General features: G+C 66.0%; 2 protein-coding genes and 1 long non-coding RNA gene across 4 annotated transcripts; all 3 read left to right on the forward strand.

The window, feature by feature from the left end:
- Nucleotides 1-1,793: 1,793 nt before the first annotated feature.
- LOC123607546 lies at nt 1,794-2,255 on the forward strand. Its single transcript, XR_006716777.1, has 2 exons — nt 1,794-1,946; nt 2,047-2,255. It is a non-coding gene; the product is annotated as an uncharacterized LOC123607546 (long non-coding RNA).
- Nucleotides 2,256-8,537: 6,282 nt separating this feature from the next.
- LOC123604967 (neutrophil elastase-like) lies at nt 8,538-12,012 on the forward strand. Its single transcript, XM_045491142.1, has 5 exons — nt 8,538-8,664; nt 9,028-9,184; nt 10,449-10,590; nt 11,395-11,625; nt 11,751-12,012. The coding sequence occupies exons 1-5, from the start codon at nt 8,598-8,600 to the stop codon at nt 11,949-11,951; spliced, it is 798 nt and encodes a 265-aa protein (XP_045347098.1). The 5' UTR covers nt 8,538-8,597; the 3' UTR covers nt 11,952-12,012.
- A 1,546-nt stretch (nt 12,013-13,558) lies between these two features.
- Nucleotides 13,559-16,428, forward strand: CFD (complement factor D). Of its 2 annotated transcripts, none has more exons than XM_045491144.1 (5): nt 13,559-13,915; nt 15,174-15,330; nt 15,518-15,662; nt 15,773-16,085; nt 16,214-16,428. In XM_045491144.1, the coding sequence occupies exons 1-5, from the start codon at nt 13,858-13,860 to the stop codon at nt 16,348-16,350; spliced, it is 810 nt and encodes a 269-aa protein (XP_045347100.1). In that variant the 5' UTR covers nt 13,559-13,857; the 3' UTR covers nt 16,351-16,428. The 2 variants fall into 2 exon arrangements, with proteins under 2 accessions (XP_045347100.1, XP_045347101.1); XM_045491145.1 differs by having other exon boundaries at nt 13,563-13,915; nt 15,773-16,030; nt 16,212-16,428.
- The last annotated feature ends 2,365 nt before the right edge of the window (nt 16,429-18,793 follow it).

The following is an 18,793-nucleotide window of genomic DNA, read 5'->3' on the forward strand; positions in this document are numbered from 1 at the left end:
CGGCGTGCGCCCGGCGGGGCCAGGACTTGGGTGATGCTGTGTCCAGACAGCTGTCAGCGCTGCCGACCTGAGGTCACCAGAGATCACCTGGGGTCCGAGGCAAACACGGGCCTCAGACCCCGGGGCTCTGCCCTCTCCCAGCAGCTGCGTGGGGGCTCCGTGCTTATTCTCCAACTCGATCGTGAGGAAAGGGGCCCGCGGGGGCCAACCCTCTGCCCGCAGTGGTCTCCCGGCCCCCAGCCCTGACCCCGTGTGTCCCAATGCCACCCCAGCACCCCCAGAAGCCCCCGGTGCTCACCCAGACTGGCCGCCAAGGTTAGTCGAGTTGCCATTAACCCACTTGGCAGAGGGAGAGGCTGAGGCCCAGAGAGGAATGTCAGGGTGCGTGAACCTAGATTGGTTCAGGGGCCCCGCCTGGACCCAACAGAGGTCAGTCCCTGCCCGCTCATTGTTCAGAAGGGGAACTGAGGCTGAGGGGGTGGGGGCCCCACACGGACACACTCGGGAGGGAAGACACTACAGGCTGAGCCTCCCGCACTTTCCCTGGACGCCGGGGCGTTCGCTCGGGTCCCGCCGGCCCCCACCGGCCACCCGGCCCAGCCCTCGGCCGTTGCCTGTTGCGTCACCCACAGTTGGAGCCGGAGGGGGGCCGAGGCCGCAGCCTCCAGGCCCCACTTCCCCTCCGCCAGCCCAGCCCAGCCCAGCCCCTTGGAGGAGCCCCCAGGGCTCCACACCGCCGCACACCACGCCTCCGCCTCCAGGCCGCCCCTGGCCCTGCGGTCGCCTGCCTGCCCCCCAGGTCTCCGTGCGCTGCACACCCAGAGCAGAGCGCTTGCAGGGGGTCAGGAGGGCCAGGGCCCGCCCGCTTTCCGGCAGGTCTGTCTTTTTTTTTTTTTTCCTTAGGTTTTATTTAATTGCACTTCACGTTCCGTAGAGCTGATCCATTTAACGATTCCGTGGCATACGGTACATTCACAAAGTTGTGCAACCACCACCTCTGATTCCAGAACATTCCACCACCCCCGCCAAAAGGAAGCCCCATCTCCACCAGCAGTCACAGCCCCCTCCGCCAGCGCCATCAGCCATCACCTCCCCCAGCAAACCCCCCGCAGCCCCCTGCCCCCGCGAGCCCCCTTCCCGTCCGTGGACGAGCCCGTTCTGGACGTTTCGCGCACGCGGACTCACACCCCGCGTGGCCTCTCGTGTCGGGCTCCCTCCCTGAGCGTCGCGGGTCCGGGGTCCGTCCGCGGGGCGGCGGGGGTGGGCGCCTCGCTCCTGCTCGCGGCCGAGGGACGTGCGCGTGCTCGGGGACGCGGTCATCAGTGCGCGTGCGCGTGCACGGTGGCTGCACCTGAGGGACGTGCGCGTGCGCGGCGGACACGTTGTGTTTGTCCGTCATCCCTGTTCCACGCCTATTTGTACTGGGTAATTGAAGCCCTGTGGCGGAGGGCTGTTCTCATCGTTCCCACTTAGCGGGTGGGGAAACTGAGGCTCAAGAGGCGGTATTTCCAGCCCAGAATCACACAGCCCGGCAGAATTTGAACCCAGGCGGCAGGTGCATGTCTACTCCCAGAAGAGCCTGGGAATGAGGAGGGGCCGTGTGACCTGCCGGGAAGGGAGGGGACGGTGGGGGTGGTGATGATAGTGATAGGTGGCAGCGACGGGTGGTGGTGACGGTGGCAGGCAGCGCCCCCGCTTCCCTCACCCTCCCCGTTGGCGGAGCACTTTCCAAACAACCAGCCCATCCCTGCCCACTTCACGGCTCGCCGGCGGGCCCGGGGGCACACGAGGGGAGCGCCCCGAGGTGGCTGGACTGATGCAAGGGTTCAGCCAATGTCTGCAGGAGGACAGGAGGAGGGGAACCAGCCCTGCTTGCCGTGGGCAGCAGACCCGGGGGCGAACATTCCAGAAACAGGCTGCATGCGTTCCGAGGGGAAAGCCCCAAGGTCAGTACCGTCAGCAGTAAGTTGATGGTCGCCCGGGGCGGGGAGGTGGTGCCCGGGAGGACGCGGCCACCCGCCCATGGGACTCCTGACGCATCACAAGGGACAGGAAAGGCTGCGGGCCGTCCCGCGCGGAGGAGACACCAGGACCAGCCGGGGAACGGTGCCCGAGCTGCAGGAGATCCACGAGGAGCCGATCGGAACCAGCCTTCACTCCGGCCGCGTTTCCAGGGAAGCTGGGGGTGGCAAACCTGGGAATTCTGGGGACTTCTGTGAGCTTGAAACCATTTCAAAATGAAACGTTAAAAAGCATTTTTTTGGTCCCCAAGTTTGGTGAGCTCTTCTCTCTCTGTTTCTGTATGTTTGTGCTTTTCATAATAATGAATCTTTATAAATAAGCCCTAATATCTCCTTCTTGCCTGGCTTCTCCCTCTGGGCCCTGCAGCCCCTGGAGTGTTCTCTGTGGGGGCATCCTGGACGCTGTGGGGGTGGAACAGAATCCCTGAACCCCACCCCCTCGATGCCAGGAGTCCCCCCGACCCCCGTGAGAACCACAGACATTGCCCAGGGGTCCCCTGGGGCAGAATCACCCCAGGAAAGAGCCCCTGCCTGAGAAGGCAAAGTGAATCTGTAATGGGTAAGGTGGCAGAGATGTGTCTGTGGGTCTCAGGAGGGCACGCAGCTCTGTGGCCCCCAGCACCCACCTGAGCGGGGCCCACCCCAGTCCCTAGACATGCAGGCCACGTTCTGCCTTGCTGGGGCCGCAGGGACCCTGAGAGGGAAGGGGCGCAGGGCGTCCGAGAGATGCCTCTTGGAGCCAGGACCCCTGGGCCCAGCCCCTGCATGCTCCGCGGACTGTGCTTCGGACCCCTGTGGCCCCAAAGACGCAAGGAGGATGTGAGGACAGCAGCTCAGGTGTGGGACCGCCCCACCGGCCTCCCCAGCTGGGGAGGGGGCAGGAAGGGTGGCAGGCGGGGTGACCCAACCACGGCCCACAGCCACCTACTCTGTGGCTCTGCCCTCGCACCCGTCTCACTGGCAGTGTGTCGGGCCACACGTCCATCTGTCTGTCTGGGCGCTGCTGGTTCTGGGGGAGTGTCCACTCAGGCCAGCCAGTGAAATGGGGACACTGAGGCGGGACCAGACCAGGACTCTGTCTGCCCTTTGGGATGCGTGCCCCAAGGGGAGGGGAAGAAAAGAGAATGGGGCGTCTCTGGGCCATTCGACTGTTTCCCCGCCTGTAAAACGGGCAAGTTACACGCAAGCCATGAGCTCCTGAGCCTTGACCGGCACAGCAAGTGCTCAGTGAGTGTGTGTGGGTCTGGGTGGGGGGGACGCGCGGGGGCAGGTGAATGATGTAAGTGCCAGAGGAGGGGCAGGAGCCAGAGGCCCTCCAGAGCCCTCATCCTGATGAAGATGTTCCATGACTCAGTTTGTTCATCTGCAAAATGGGTCGCCTCACCGGCTTTCCCCCCCCCCCCCCCCATCCTTCTTAGAAACCTCCCTGGCCTTCCAGACCGGGTGCCACCATCCCCAGGGAACCTTCTGAAACAGCAAGGATCCCAGCTGCCAGGCTCTCTGGCCCCAGCAGTGGCTGCCTGCCAGGCCCGGCCCCCTTCCACCAGCAGACCGCAGCCCCCTGTGCTGTAAGCCACAGGACACCCATTTTGCAGATGGGGACACAGACTCTGAGAGGCCATGCGCCAGGGTCGAGGTCGCACCGTGGCTCTGCCCGCCCCACCCCCCAGAGACCATGGGTGGGCACAAAGCTGAGCCCCACTCACGGCCCTCCTTGGCGGGCATCCACCCAAGCTCCGTGCTGCCCACTGCCCACTGCCTGGGGACCCATGAATGCGTGCAGGCAGCCCTGCCCTGGGTCACCCCATTCCAAACTGGGCGACGCACTTCCCCTGCTCTGCAGCCTGAGCCGCTCCTCCCCCTGGTATCGGGACAAGGCCCCGGGAGGGCTGGGCTCACAGGTGTCCTGACCTCAGGCCCCAGCGTCCCTCTTGTTGGCAACTCAGGGCCAAGGGTGCAGAGCAGGCTGTCAGGACGTCCTGCGGAGGCTGTGGGGAGTCACCGAGGGGGCTGTGCTTTGGGTCTCACAGGGCAGGGGGCACCAGTGAGTGGGGGGGGGGGGCCAAGGGATGGGCACCCCGGTCCCTCAGAAGCTCCATCCTGGTGAGTGCGGTGCCCGGGCCCTCCACCTACAGACCCCCAGCCCATCCGGCCAAGGTCAGCGTCACTCACCTGTTTGAAATCAACTACAGTCCAGGACCCAGAGCAGAAGCTCAAAGACATTCCCCTCCTATAGGTGGGTGGGCAGAGCCAGCAGGCCCGTGGGATCTCTGTCATTCATCCTGCAGTAAACATTTATGGAGCGCCTACTGTATACAAAGCCCTGTGCAGATGCAGGGACACAGCCTGGCATACAGCAGGCTTGGTGGGGAGAGAGCCACCCAGGGGAGCCCAGAATTGCCCTTTGGGCACATGGGACCCCGCCCCCCGCCCCACCTCCCAGCCCTGCCCAGGCCGCCCCCGGAGACCTCACCCAAGTCTTGGTGTCACCCTCACTCTATTTGGTGCGACTCCGCCCTCCTCTGGGTTACGTTGACCATCGGGCCATACTTCCTCCAACTATACCTTCCCTCCACCTCCTCCCGGCCCTGCCACCCTGAAAACCAGGCGCCTGGGCAGAGGCAGGACCCCAGGGCCAGCACAGGACCAAGAATACGGTTGGTTTTGTAAGTGAATTAATGTGCCAGTGACAAATGTTACAAAGAGGGGCTCCACGTGGCAGGGTCCCTGGAGGAGGTACTTCCTGCCAGCACTCGGCCCCAGCTGGACCTCCAGCCACCCTCTATGCCCAGGTCGTGGGGGCCCATGGCACCCGGCGCCTGGCCGTGGTGGGGGGTTCGGGCACCTTGCTCAGGTTGTACAGGAGCCCAAAGGCACTGTGGCCACGGAACGCGTGCGTGTCACAGCTCCGGCATCTGCTGTGGCCATGCCCACCTGGCTCTCAGCACCTGGGGCCTCGGTCCCATGGCTGGAGGAACTCACGAGAGGCCCAGGGGAAGCGGGGGGGAAGTGGGGGGGGCTTCAGCGGGCTGACGTGTGGAGCGGCCTCACCCCCACAGCCTTCGTGGGTCTGGGGGCTCTCCCACCTCGGGGGCAGGTGTGGGTGACCAGTCCAGTGTTTTCTGGCAGCCACACCCAGAATCCAGGGGTCCAGGTATACAGTAGGAGGCCAGTAAACACATGCTCCCCTCTGGCGTGGCCCTATCTCTTTCCTTGTCCCCGTGTCCTAAAGAAAATTCCAGACTCAACACATTTCACCCCTGAGTGGCGCAAGACCACTCCCAGCCCCCTTTCCCTGACGTAGTCACATCCTGGCCACCTCGCCCAGCCTGGGCGACTGACCGACCGGTTCCCTCCCCGCCTGGGGGACTCAGCAGCCGCTACCCTCCGTGGTCCAGGAATGGACTTCCCAGGAGCGCTCCAACTTCTTTGCTCCCGCCTCCCATACGTACAGGGGCTAAACTGGGGCTGTGCCGAGCAGTGCAGGGGGGAGGGCCGCCCCCTCCCACGGGGGCCCCAAGCATGAGGCCAGCGAGCCCTGAGGTGGGAGCTTGGACACAGGGTGGCCTCAGAAAGGGACTTCTTCCACGCCTGGGCCCACAGACGGCCCTTTGCACCGCCCACCCCTACGGGGCTCTCAGGAGCCCCGGGTTCCTGTCTGTCCTTCCCGCGTGGGGAGAGGGCCGAGGGCTGCTCGCCTGAGCCCCAAACTCGGGCTGGGGGGCTGGGGAGAGGCCTGGAGATCAGTAGAGGGCCCAGGTCACGGCGCTCTCACTGACCAGACGCACACAGATGGGGGTTTTAATCCAGCCCTGCCCGGGCGACCCTGGTTAAGTCGATGCCCATCTCTGTGCCTCAGTTTCCTTGTCTGGAGTCACCCCAGGCATTTCCCAGAACTGTCCAAGGAGCCCCGCCCTGGCCCTCAGGGACGGTGACACTGTGTCCACCGCTGCGTCCGTCTCCCAGCTCGGGGACTGCTTGAGGACCAGGCCGTGAGAACATGGAGTGCCCGGGGCCTGGGGGGCTCTTGATCCAAGCGGGGACGGTACAGGGGTTATTAGGGAAGCTTCCTGGAGGAGGTGGTGATGCCTGGGCTGAGTGCCCCGCACGAACAGGACTCTCTGGAGGGTTGCCAGGCTGTTCGGTGCGGCTGGAAGGCAGCAAGGCGGGGGGGGGGGGGGGGGGGGGGGCAGAGGAGGAGAGCGGGTCGGGGAGGGGACGGCATGCGGGGCCGCGGAAAGGAAGTAGGGTGGGCCTGGAGGCGAGGTCTGAGGCAGGAAGAGGTGAAGGTCATCGGCCAGCTGTGGAGCAGGAGACTGGTCGTAGCGATGAGGCCATTAAGGCTCAGAGAGGGGCCGACCCGCTGAGGGGACACAGAATTGGAAGGCAGCCCTTTCCTTATTGATTTACTCTGCTGCCACCTGGTGGCAGCATGCAAATTCAAGCAAGAGCGAGAGCTCTGGGCCGGCCCTCTCTCCAACCACCCCAGGGGAGGAGCTGCTACGGTTCACAGCCGCGGTGCCAGGAACAAATCGTTGCCAAACCCCAGGAAATGTATGCTGGTGAGCGTCGGAGGAGGCCAGGAATTTCCCGAATTTCCCAGGAGCCCAAGGCAGGGAAGCGGTTCCTATAAAAAGCCCAGAGGGGCCTTTGGTGCCCAGAGATGGGGGTGAACGAGGCTTGTTGGAGGGGATGTCGACTGAGCTCATTGCTGGGAACAGAAAGACCCAGAAAATGCGGCCCCCGGTGTTTCCCATGGGCTCAGGCGTGTGAAGCTGGCCAGGATCGGTCTGCACAAGGCAAAGACGAGAGCCCGGCGGGGAGGCGAGGACCGGGGCTTCGGGTGGATTGGCCAGAGCTTGGCTGGGGTGGTGCAGATTCAGGCAGCCACAAAACCACAGGAACAATACAGGGGCCGCCTCGTGAACCCAGTGCCTGTCGTGCGGGCACTGCACCCGGTCACCACCCCTGTGATCTCGAATTAGAAGCTTCCCAGCCTGCAGCCCTCCAGGCCAGCAGCACCCTGCCCTCCTGATGGCGGTTAATGGCTAACAGGCCCTCAAGGACGGCACTTTCTCAGCTGCGGACTCTGCAAACCTTCATTTAATCCCCGCGTCCGGCCTCAGATGGAGCCTAGTGTTCAGACCTCCATCCGATGGGCGAGGACACGGAGGCGGGGAGGGGTCGAGTCGGTGGCCGGGGCTGGTGCAGTGGGCAAGTGGCCACACTAGGGAACGAGCCCAGAGTCAACACGTAACCACCACGACACGGATGAACCTAGTATACAGGTGGTGCTCGATAGAGGCAGCTTTGGTTAAACCTGCTCTCCCTGCCAGAGCCACGTCCTCCTCCCCCATCCCCAGACTGCAAGCGCGGGCTAAGTGCTCTGTGGGTGGGGGGACCCTGCCACGGGGACAGGAGGGTTGATGTGCCTCAGGCCAAGGCAGGAAGAAAGGGCAGGTGCTGAGCACCCGCTGTATGCAGGGCTCCGGAGGGCAGGGCCATCACCCTCATCGCTGGGGGCCGTGGGGTTGGCTCGCCTGTGGCCACAGGCTGAGGGAGCCCGGGGACCAACTGGGCCCCGGCCGAGGCGCTGGCTCTGGGCGTCCCTGGGGCCCCGGCCCGCCCATTCCCACAGCGGATCCGTTGGCTCCCTCCCCGCACCCTGCCCGAGCCCCGAGCCCCGAGGACGTTGCCTATTGCGACAGCGGCCGTTGGAGCATCCTGGGGGAGGCGGGAAGTGAAACAGGGGTCACGGGGGAGGGGGCTGGGCCCTGGGGACCCTCGGCTGCCCCCGGGCAGAGCACTCGGGCTAACTGGAGGTCAGGCCCAGCTGGGGCCAGGGCACTGGCCCGGCCAGGCTCGGCGGGGGGGGGGGAGGGGTGGGGCTTCAGGGAAGCTCAGGGGGGCTGGGGGTGGGAGCCCCTTCCCAGGACTTGTGCCAGACTCCAGATGCTGACCCCGTGACAGTGAGTTCCTGTGAGCGACAGCCAGAGGGGACGGGCCGCACACGGCCGTCCTGCTGTGAGCCCTGGGGGCTGGGTGTGGACCCCGGATCCCCCGTGTGGGCAGGAGCCCGTGGGGGAAGCCCCCGCCCTGCCTCAGTCTCCCGTCCCTGCGGAACGTCAGGACACAGACCGTGCAGCATTGTTGACACTATGATAGTGCCCAGGGTAAACTGAGGCACGCGGGGGCCCCAGCCAGCGTCCTCTGGGCCTAGGGTGCCAGATTCAGTAAAAACACAGGACGCCCAGGTCAATGTGAGTGTCGGGGAAGCGAGGACTAACTTCGTGGCGGGGGCGGGGGTGTCCTGTGCGGAACTGGGGATACACTTCTACTGAAAGACATTGCGTATCTGACCTTCCCATTTAATTGTGTGGTCCTGGCCGTGGAACTCATCCAGTGACCCTGCTGGAGCCAACCCCGGCCCCTTGCACCCCCCCAACCCTGGGCGGGGGAGAGGAAGTGGGGACACCTGGCCCCACCGTGGGGCAAGGGCAACGGCCTCCGGGGATGGGGGCTATAAGAGGGGCAGGTGGGCACAGGGGTCAGAGACGCCAGAGCCCCAGCCCGACCATGACCCCACGCCGCAGATCCACCGGCCCTGCCCTCGCCCCCGTGCTGCTGGCCATGCTGCTGGGTGGTGAGTGCGGCCACGTGTCTGTCCGTCTGTCTGTCCCCAGGCATCTTGGCCTCTCTGCTTGTCCTGGGCCCTCGTGGCCCCTCATCCTCGTGGGAAGGGGACCACCGTGACGAGCAGGCCTGTTTCCAGAGCAGGACAGTGAGGCTGTGGGTGGCGAGGCCGGCACGGGAGCCCAGAGCTGGGGTGCGAACCCTCTGGGGACCCCAAAGCCACTATGTCTAAAGAGCTGTGCTCTGGCGGGGTGGTAGGGTGGTGGCAGGCACCCCCCCCCCTCCCCGTGCCTCAGTTTCCTCAACTGGATGCATCGGCCGCGGGCCGGGACTCCTGCATGGTACTCACCACCCTCCCCCCGTGTGTCCTCAGGCCCTGCACTGGCCTCCGAGATCGTGGGCGGCCGCCCGGCCCGGCCCCACGCATGGCCCTTCATGGTGTCTCTGCAGCTGCGTGGAGGCCACTTCTGTGGTGGCACACTCATCGCCCCGAACTTCGTCATGTCGGCTGCCCACTGCGTGGACGGCCTGTGAGTCACCCCAGCTCACGCCTCCCTTTCTCACAGCCCCGTTGCCGCATGTATCTAACGGGAAGGAAGTGAGACCTCCCAGGGGCGGGGCCGCATTAGCGCACCTGCCAGGCCAGGCCCTCCTGGGTTGCGGGGGACAGGCCGGGCCCTCCTGGGCTGGGGGGGGAAGTAGTCAGGCTGGGCCCTCCTGAGCTGGGTGGGGGCAGGCCGGGCCCTCCTGGGCTGGGGGGGTCAGGCCAGGCCCTCCTGGGCTGGGGGGGGAAGTAGTCAGGCTGGGCCCTCCTGAGCTGGGTGGGGGGCAGGCCGGGCCCTCCTGGGCTGGGGGTAAGTGGTCAGGCTGGGCCCTCCTGACCTGGGTGGGGGGCAGGCTGGGCCCTCCTGGGCTGGGGGGGGTGTCAGGCTGGGCCCTCCTGGGCTGGCGGGGGGCAGGCCGGGCCCTCCTGAGCTGGGTGGGGGTCAGGCCGGGCCCTCCTGGGCTGGGGGGGTCAGGCCGGGCCCTCCTGGGCTGGGGGGGGAAGTAGTCAGGCTGGGCCCTCCTGAGCTGGGTGGGGGACAGGCCGGGCCCTCCTGGGCTGGGGGGGTCAGGCCGGGCCCTCCTGGGCTGGGGGGGGAAGTAGTCAGGCTGGGCCCTCCTGAGCTGGGTTGGGGGCAGGCCGGGCCCTCCTGGGCTGGGGGTAAGTGGTCAGGCTGGGCCCTCCTGACCTGGGTGGGGGGCAGGCTGGGCCCTCCTGGGCTGGGGGGGGTGTCAGGCTGGGCCCTCCTGGGCTGGCGGGGGGCAGGCCGGGCCCTCCTGAGCTGGGTGGGGGTCAGGCCGGGCCCTCCTGGGCTGGGGGGGTCAGGCCGGGCCCTCCTGGGCTGGGGGGGGAAGTAGTCAGGCTGGGCCCTCCTGAGCTGGGTGGGGGGCAGGCCGGGCCCTCCTGGGCTGGGGGGGGGTTCAGGCCGGGCCCTCCTGGGCTGGGGGGGTGGTCCAGGCCAGGCCGTCCTGGGCTGGGGGGGTCAGGCTGGGCCCTCCTGGGCTGGCGGGGGGCAGGCCAGGCCCTCCTGGGCTGGGGGTAAGTGGTCGGGCTGGGCCCTCCTGAGCTGGGTGGGGGGCAGGCTGGGCCCTCCTGGGCTGGCGGGGGGAAGTGGTCAGGCCAGGCCCTCCTGGGCTGGCGGGGGCAGGCCAGGCCCTCCTGGGTGGGGGTCACAGCTGAGCTCGGGGTCTCTCCGCGCTCCCAACCACCAGGGCCGCCTCGAATCGCCTCCTGCCTCTTCCTTGCTGCAGGAACTTCCGGTCGGTGGTGGCGGTGCTGGGGGCACATGACCTGCGGCAGCGAGAGCCCACCAGGCAAATGTTCACCATCCAGCGGGTCTTTGAAAACGGCTTCGACCCCCAGAGGCTGCTGAACGACATCGTGATTCTCCAGGTGCAAGGCCGGCTGGGCGGGGAGGGGACACCCAGGGGGCAGGAGGCTTGGGGAGGGTGCAGAGGCAGGAAGACTGGGGGGCCCAGAACGGGAGGCCTGCGTCAAACCCCCGCTCCAGCTGGGTAGGTCGCCTCTCTGTGCCTCAGCCCCCACCCCGTGACGTGGAGAAACCAATCCCACCTGGCGGGCTGCTGAGGGCACAGGGTGAGGGAGGCTGTGAGCCGCTGTCCGTGGGCAGACGTATTATCCGTGTGGCCGCGCACGGGGACCGCTCCTGTCTTTGTGACATGGGGTGACATTCCCCACATTCAGCCGGCGGGAGACTCCCTTCCCCACTGCTTGCAAACTTAAGGGTTATTCTCTGGGAATGTTCTAGAACAAGGGAAGTGTCGCCGCTGTTGCCCAGTGTTTTATTGGTTACCCACTGCATACAGACATGGCCGAGGGCGCCTGAGGGGCTCAGTCGGTTGAGCGTCCGACTTCAGCTCAGGTCGTGATCTCACAGTTCGTGCGTTTGGACCCCGCGTCAGCTCTGTGCTGACAGCTCAGGGTCTGGAGCTGCTTCGGATTCTGTGTCTCTGTGTCTCTCTCTCTGCCCCTCCCCTGCTCATGCTCAGGCTCTGTCTCCCGCTCTCAAAAATAAATAAACATTAATTTTTTTTTTTAATATTTAAACAAAGACATGTCCAGAGATGCTCTGAACCACTGCGGCTGCTCCCACTAGACAGATGGGGAAACTGAGGCCCGGGGAGGGGAAGGTCATGGCCCACCACCCCGTGACGCTCTCTGTTCCACCCGCCACAGCTCAATGGGTCAGCCACCATCAACAGCAACGTGCGGGTGGCCAGGCTGCCTGCCCAGAATCAAGGTGTGGGCAGTGGGGTGCAGTGCCTGGCCATGGGCTGGGGCCAGCTGGGCACAACCCAGCCACCGCCCAACATCCTGCAGGAGCTCAACGTGACCGTGGTGACCACCCTGTGCCCCCGTTCCAACGTGTGCACGCTGGTGCCACGCCGGCAGGCCGGCATCTGCTTTGTACGTACCCGGGTCCCCCGGTCCCCACCCCGGTCCCCCCCTGGGTCCCCCCTCCCCCCCGCTCCCGCCTGGGCCGCGGCCAGAGCCCTGGAAGGCCAGCCTTCCGACCCTGTCTGTGTCCGCAGGGGGACTCGGGGGGGCCCCTGGTCTGCAACGGGCTGATTCAGGGCATCGACTCCTTCATCCGTGGAAGTTGTGGCTCCGGCTTCTACCCAGACGCCTTCGCTCCGGTGGCACAGTTCGCCAACTGGATCAACTCCATCATCCGTCGCCAGGACGACCGCCCCTCGGTGCATCCCAGGGACCCCGCGAGCAGGACCCTCTAGAAAGGGCGCCGCTGGCTGGGCCCTGCCCACGGTGACAATAAAAGCCTCTTGGTTTTCGTAAGAATGCGTGTGTTTCTTGGTTGTACAACGGGGGCCCCAGAGTGGCCCGGAAAGTGTGTCTCGTGGGCGTGTCGCCTCCAAACGGCAGCAAGTTCGGGGCCCTGGGGTAAGAAGACCTTCCCCACCCTCCACAAAGGATGCCAGCTGCCACCCGGGTTCCCAGCGTCACCGGATTGAGTCACTGCTCACGCGGCACAGGGACCGGTCCAAGTCTCTGCCACCGTTCACTCATCCGGCCCTCTCTCCGGCCCTTGAGGCGAGTCCTAGCCCTGCCCCATTTTACAGGCAAAGAAGTCAAGGTAGAGACAGGTGTGAAGCTGTGCTCGGCAGCCTAGGTTTGAGTCCCAGCTACGTTGGGCACCTGTCTTTCCCTGAGCCTCGGTTTCCCTGCAGGGAGGAGTGAGGGGAGGGGTTCGGGTCCCACACCGGCCTCGGCCTCACGAACCCTGCCCGCCCCCGCACTGGAGGTCAACGGCCGGGGCCCTGCCGCACGGTTCTGGCCTCTGGGGCTCCCTCTGCCTTGGGGTGCTCCCCTCCCACAGCTCCGCCCAAGCACTGGCCGGGGGTCAGTCGGTCAGTCACTCTTCCAACCTAGCCCTGCACGCTGGCCGTCGTTGGTTCGTTGGGCGCCCGGGTGGGGAGTGTTCAGGGTTATTTATTGAAGACGTTCCAAATTTTGTTGCAGTTTCCAACTCTTACATAACCTGGACTCCATAGCCTAATGGGCTTTTGTTTCGAGTTTCTGATTTCAATAAGGAAACATGTTAGGATCTAACAAATCACACTGGCTACATTTTTTCTATTCTCTGTGCCTGAAACAGTCCACAGCAAAGGGGAAAGCGTAGAGGGAAGATACTGTGCAATGTGCCCACTGGGGATGTCCAAGGCCCGGCCCACCCTTGTGTTCCCAGCACTGCCCCCCTCCATGGGTTCATGAGACGTTGATCCATCATCCTGACCTTATAAAGAGTCACGCAACCCACTCTGCTCATCAGAACCTGCCAACCCTTGCTCGCAGTGATTGGCTTGGGAAGGGCCATGTGATCAAAGCTCAGCTAACCGGAGGCAGCCTTGAGAAGCTGGCTGGAGTGATGGGGAATTGGGGGAGGGGCCCACTGAGCCACTGGGCTGAGTCTGGGGCCCCTGGGCCCACAACAGGGGAGCCCGGTGAGGAGAAAAATCACCAAGGAGGAAAGGACGAACTAGAGACAGAGACACCTGATAGCGGTCAGGCACCTGGATCAAGCTGCACCTGAAAGTAGTCCCTGAACTTTCCATTTACATTTCCTCGTTGAAGACCCCACCCAGTTCAACTTGTTTTTTCTGTCACTTGCATCTGACACACCCCGTTTCTAACATTCCATTTGTTGGGGTGTTGGGCCCCAGAGCCAATAGGGACAAGGCTGTCAGGTGACCTTCCCACCCCCACGGACCTCCTCTCTTAGTTGGAGGAGGAAGAGAAAGAAGGGAGGGGCAGAAACACAGAGGAAGTTGGTTGTTTACAAACTGTGGCCTCCAGCTGCTGTTGCAAAACGTTGGGGGCGGGAAGGGCGCTCTGGGGAGCCTGGGCTGGGGGGCTGAGAGTGGGTCCGCCCGAGGGTCTGCGGCCCGCACGGGGACCAGCCCTGGACCTGACACAGAGGCAGGAGTCCCCTCCAGCCGCCTGTCCTCTCGGTGCGGGGCTCCCGTGGAGGGTGGGCACGGAACAGGCAGGCTCCCCTTTGCCCTGCTGGACGGCGGCCGCGCAGCAGAGCCAGCCTTGGGAGCCCCGCCCCCTTGCCCGCTCATACAAGTGTCAGTGCCTGGGGGCCCCAGCCTGAGTCCCCGCTCAGGCCACAGCAGCAGCATGACCGCCTGCCTGGTGCACCTGGTGACGCTGGTCCTCCTGGGCGCAGCCGCGTGTGGTGAGTGACAGGGCCTGGGCCTACCGGGGACAGCTGGGAGCCACCCGTCTGGAGGGCGGTCAGCTGCCCCCCCCCCCCCCCCCGGCCATCAAGCAGGAGTGTCCCCGGCTCCAGCAGGTGAATGGAAAACTCTGAAAAGGAAGGATTTTCCCCCAAACTTCGAATATGAAGCCTGAGCTCTCAGAGTCCAAGCTCGGCCTCCAGTGAGGGTCAAGTTGTCGGTGCAAACGGCCGGGACTGCTGGGTCTGGTCAGCCACACTTAGCGAATTTGCCCTAGGGTCCCCTGCTCCCAGTGGGCCCGGACTGGACTCCAGGCCTGTCCCCCCTCTGACCGGACTCCAGGCTGGGCACCCCCCCCACCGGACTGGACTCCAGGCCTGCCCCCCCCCTCCGACCGGACTCCAGGCCTGGGGCCCCCCCCTCCGACCGGACTCCAGGCCTGGGCACCCCCCCCACCAGACTGGACTCCAGGCCTGCCCCCCCCCCCACCGGACTCCAGGCCTGTCCCCCCTCTGACCGGACTCCAGGCCTGGGCACCCCCCCCACCGGACTGGACTCCAGGCCTGCCCCCCCCCTCCGACCGGACTCCAGGCCTGTCCCCCCTCTGACCGGACTCCAGGCTGGGCACCCCCCCCACCGGACTGGACTCCAGGCCTGCCCCCCCCCTCCGACCGGACTCCAGGCCTGTCCCCCCTCTGACCGGACTCCAGGCCTGGGCACCCCCCCCACCGGACTGGACTCCAGGCCTGCCCCCCCCCTCCGACCGGACTCCAGGCCTGTCCCCCCTCTGACCGGACTCCAGGCCTGGGCACCCCCCCCACCGGACTGGACTCCAGGCCTGCCCCCCCCTCCGACCGGACTCCAGGCCTGTCCCCCCTCTGACCGGACTCCAGGCCTGGGCACCCCCCCCACCGGACTGGACTCCAGGCCTGCCCCCCCCCTCCGACCGGACTCCAGGCCTGTCCCCCCTCTGACCGGACTCCAGGCTGGGCACCCCCCCCACCGGACTGGACTCCAGGCCTGCCCCCCCTTCCAACCGGACTCCAGGCCTGCCACCCACCTCCGACCAGACTCCAGGCCTGGGCCCCCCCCCTCTGACCGGACTGGACTCCAGGCCTGCCCCCCCCACGGACTCCAGGCCTGGGCCCCCCCCCCCCCAACCCTGCTCCGACCAGACTCCAGGCCTGGGCGGACCGAGGGCCGGGTGGGGCAGGGAGGCCGGCCCCCTGAAGCACACACCTGCCCTCCCTCCCCCAGCGGCGCAGCCCCGTGGGCGAATCCTGGGCGGCCGCGAGGCCGAGTCCCACGCGCGGCCCTACATGGCGTCGGTGCAGGTCAAAGGCAAGCACCTGTGCGGCGGCTTCCTGGTGTCGGAGCGATGGGTGCTGAGCGCGGCACACTGCGTGGAGGACTTGTGAGTGTCCGGAGCCAGCGGGGGGCTGGGGGGGGCGGGGCTGGAGGACTTGTGAGTGTCCGGAGCCAGCGGGGGGGCTGGGGGGGGCGGGGCTGGAGGACTTGTGAGTGTCCGGAGCCAGCGGGGAGCTGGGAGGGGCTGGGGGGGGGGGGGGACGCGGCTCTCATGTGGACCCCCCCACGCCCAGGGCCGACGGGAAGCTGCAGGTGCTCCTGGGCGCACACTCCCTGTCGCAGCCCGAGCCCTCCAAGCGCCTGTACGACGTGCTCCGCGCAGTGCCCCACCCAGACAGCCGGCCCGACACAATCGACCACGACCTCCTCCTGCTGCAGGTCTGCCGAGCCCAGCCTCAGTCCCACCTGCTGCACGCGACCCCCGCTGCCCACCCCCCCCACCCCCCCACCCCCCCGCCCTGACCCCCCGCTCCCGCCCCTTCCCGTAGCTGTCAGAGAAGGCCGAGCTGGGCCCCGCCGTGCAGCCCCTGGCCTGGCAGCGCTTGGACCGCGACGTGGCGGCCGGCACGCTCTGCGACGTGGCCGGCTGGGGTGTGGTCACCCACGCGGGCCGCCGGCCGGACCGCCTGCAGCAATTGCAACTGCGGGTCCTCGACCGCGCCACCTGCAACCAGCGCACGTACCACGACGGCACCATCACCCAGAGCATGATGTGTGGGGAGAGCAACCGCCGGGACACCTGCAAGGTGGGGGGGCGGGCGAGGGGTGCGGGGGGAGCAACCGCCGGGACACCTGCAAGGGGTGGGGGGTGCGGGGGTTGGGGTGCGGGGAGATTAACCGTTGGGACACCTGCAAGGTGCGCGGGCGGGGGTCCCCGCAGGCGCGGCTGCAGCGCTCACGGCCCGGCCCGCCGTCCTGTCCCCGCAGGGCGACTCCGGGGGCCCGCTGGTGTGCGGGGGCGTGGCCGAGGCCGTGGTCACGTCGGGCTCGCGCGTGTGCGGCAACCGCAAGAAGCCCGGCATCTACACGCGCCTGGCGAGCTACGTGGCCTGGATCGACGGCGTGATGGCCGAGGGCGCGGCCGCTTGACGAGGCCCCGAGGGGCGGCCGACCGGGGTCGCGCAATAAAGCATCCTCTCCTGCACGCTTCCTGCCCGTCCTGAGCACGCGCGGCCGCGCGGGGGCGCCCGTGTTCCTCCACCCGCGGTCCCGGGAGGTGGCGGGGAAGCCGCCCTGCGGGCGAGACCCTGCTCTGGGGGGAGCTTCAGCTTCACAGACCCTCTCGAGTCACTCTGTTCTATGACCCCCGTCCCGCATCGGGAAACGGAGGCTCAGGTCGGGGGAAGCTCCTGGGCAAAGCCTGGATTCGAACCCAGGATCACAGCCCCGGCGTTCATAGTCACTTCCGGGGGCTTGGGGGCTCCCAGAATGAGGAAGGCTGATGCCTGTCCTAGAGCAGTCACACTGGGGGTCTGAGGGACTCCCTGCCCTCCTGGGTCTCAGTTTACCCTTTCTGGTAAAGGGTCCAGTTTCCCCAGGCCCCGAGGCCCCGTCCTTTCTCCCACCTGGATGAGGGGCCATCGAGACCCACACCTGCTGGGGCCCAGGTGGTAAGCGTGGCCCACAAAGGGGGCTCACGACTTCCCTTTTGTTGAAAAGAAGACAGCATCTGAGAGGTGAAGTCATGTGCCCACCCCTGGGGATTAGTGAATGGGGGGGGTTGGAACCGGTGGCCAAGTTTTACTTTTCCACCACAGAGTGTTTACCTTGGAGTCATATGCTCATGCCTACAAAAGCATTTACGGAGCACCTGCTGGGTGCACGGTCCTGGGCTGGGCACCATGGTCACTAAGACCTGCTCATAGTAACTCAAATATCCCATTACACAGGATGTAACTCACTCAGCCCTTCTGATGATGGACACGAGGCTCAGGAATCTCGTGTGTAATTTAAGAAACTGGACACATTTAAATAAGAGGGGGGGGGAGAGACAATTGCTGGCCATCCAGACCCCGGAGACTCATTCATTCAATAGGTATTTCCTGGATGAAGTGATGTCAGGGAGTGGCTTTGAGATGATCCAGTTTGGGGGGAAAGTGTGGGTGTGGCTACGATGACTAGATTCAGCAAATAAACACACACGTCCAGTTAAACGGGAATTTCAGAAAAACAACAACTACTTTCGCATGATGAGTGTCCCGTGGTATGTGGGACGGCCTTGTACTGAAACGGTATTTGTTGTTCGTTTGAAACTCAAATGCAGCTGCCCCGCTGACGACCTGGCACCTGGAGGGTCAGAGCAGGGCCTGGGGAAGGGCTGGGGGCAGGAGGGTGTGCCCCACAAGAAGGGGGCGGGTTTCCGGGCTGGAGGCACAGTTCGGGCGAGGGCCTGGCGGGAGACCTTGTAGCTTCTGCAGCCACGAGGGAAACCGCAGCCCACTCACCCTGGAGGGCCCCTTCCAGCAGCTTCCCCAGACGGGCGGGTTCTCAGGTGCCAGTGAGTGTGGTCGGCCCGTCAGGGGCAGCGGGATGACCCCGAGCCCCGGGCAGGCACAGGAACGACCTGGGTGTCCAGGGAGCACGGCTCGAGAATAGGAAGCCAAAGGCCGCCCCGGTCCTGCTTTCCCGCTTGTTTCTGGAGGTCAGGGCCCCAGTGGGCCCAGGGCAGGGGGTAGGAGTGGTGGTTCGTGTCTGACTAGGGGCTGGCCAGTGTGACATCTCCCAGGGCATCTTCACCCCCCTCCCGTGGTCAGTGTGGGAGCCACAGAAGGTTCCGGTGAATAGTGTGGGGAGGCGGGCCATGAGCTCGGTGGGCACTAAGCCCACAGCAGCACACACGTCTTCCGAACGTGGTCCCGGTGGCCGCCTCTGTGACACAGGGCCTCCGCTCTGACGAGGCTGGCCGCACACCCAGCCGGCCGGACTGAGCTGTCTTCACGTACTAACTAGAACAGGGCCTTGCTGTTGACCCCAGAGGCAGGCGCTGTGGGGACACACGGGTGTTATGGTAACCCCTGGCGGGCACAGGACAGGGACGGGAACGCGGACCCGGCTGACCTAACCCGCCTGGCGAGCTCATCCGGGGCTCGGCAGGGCCCACGGGGGACTGGCCACCGGGACGGCCGGGCGCACCCACGCGACCGTGCTCATCCCGGTTCGCGGGCTGTTCTCGTCCACCCCAAACCTGGGGACAGAGAGCCACCCCCGGGTCACCGTGCTCAGCTTCTGCGGGTCCGGAAGCGGACGGCACAGCGGGGCGGCGTGCTCTCGGCAGGGAGGCACAGGCTCCAGGTGGGGGTGGGGGGCCGGGAGCAAGGCGACTTCCAACAGCTCGGGGGTCACACGCACCACTTCTGCGCAGGGCTGGGCGCAGGCGTGAGCCCACCCAGACCCGGGGGGGGGGGGGGACGCGGACCCCACGTGTCACCCGTAGGGGTGAGTCGTGTCCGTGTCCTAAAACCACAAGTTAACCTGGAGCGGGTGAAACAGGGGTGCAGGACAGCGGGCCC

This window comes from Leopardus geoffroyi, chromosome A2 (assembly GCF_018350155.1).
Source record: "Leopardus geoffroyi isolate Oge1 chromosome A2, O.geoffroyi_Oge1_pat1.0, whole genome shotgun sequence".
In the NCBI taxonomy this organism is placed as follows: domain Eukaryota; kingdom Metazoa; phylum Chordata; class Mammalia; order Carnivora; family Felidae; genus Leopardus; species Leopardus geoffroyi.

Excerpts from the sequence above, each read along its gene's own strand:
- CFD (XM_045491144.1), top strand. The coding sequence starts at position 13,858 with ATGACCGCCTGCCTGGTGCACCTGGTGACGCTGGTCCTCCTGGGCGCA. Across the intron at positions 13,916-15,173 it reads CCTGGGCGCAGCCGCGTGTG|CGGCGCAGCCCCGTGGGCGA; the intron begins GTGAGTGACAGG and ends TCCCTCCCCCAG. Across the intron at positions 15,663-15,772 it reads ACGACCTCCTCCTGCTGCAG|CTGTCAGAGAAGGCCGAGCT; the intron begins GTCTGCCGAGCC and ends CCCTTCCCGTAG.
- LOC123604967 (XM_045491142.1), top strand. The coding sequence starts at position 8,598 with ATGACCCCACGCCGCAGATCCACCGGCCCTGCCCTCGCCCCCGTGCTG. Across the intron at positions 9,185-10,448 it reads GCCCACTGCGTGGACGGCCT|GAACTTCCGGTCGGTGGTGG; the intron begins GTGAGTCACCCC and ends TCCTTGCTGCAG. Across the intron at positions 11,626-11,750 it reads GGCAGGCCGGCATCTGCTTT|GGGGACTCGGGGGGGCCCCT; the intron begins GTACGTACCCGG and ends CTGTGTCCGCAG.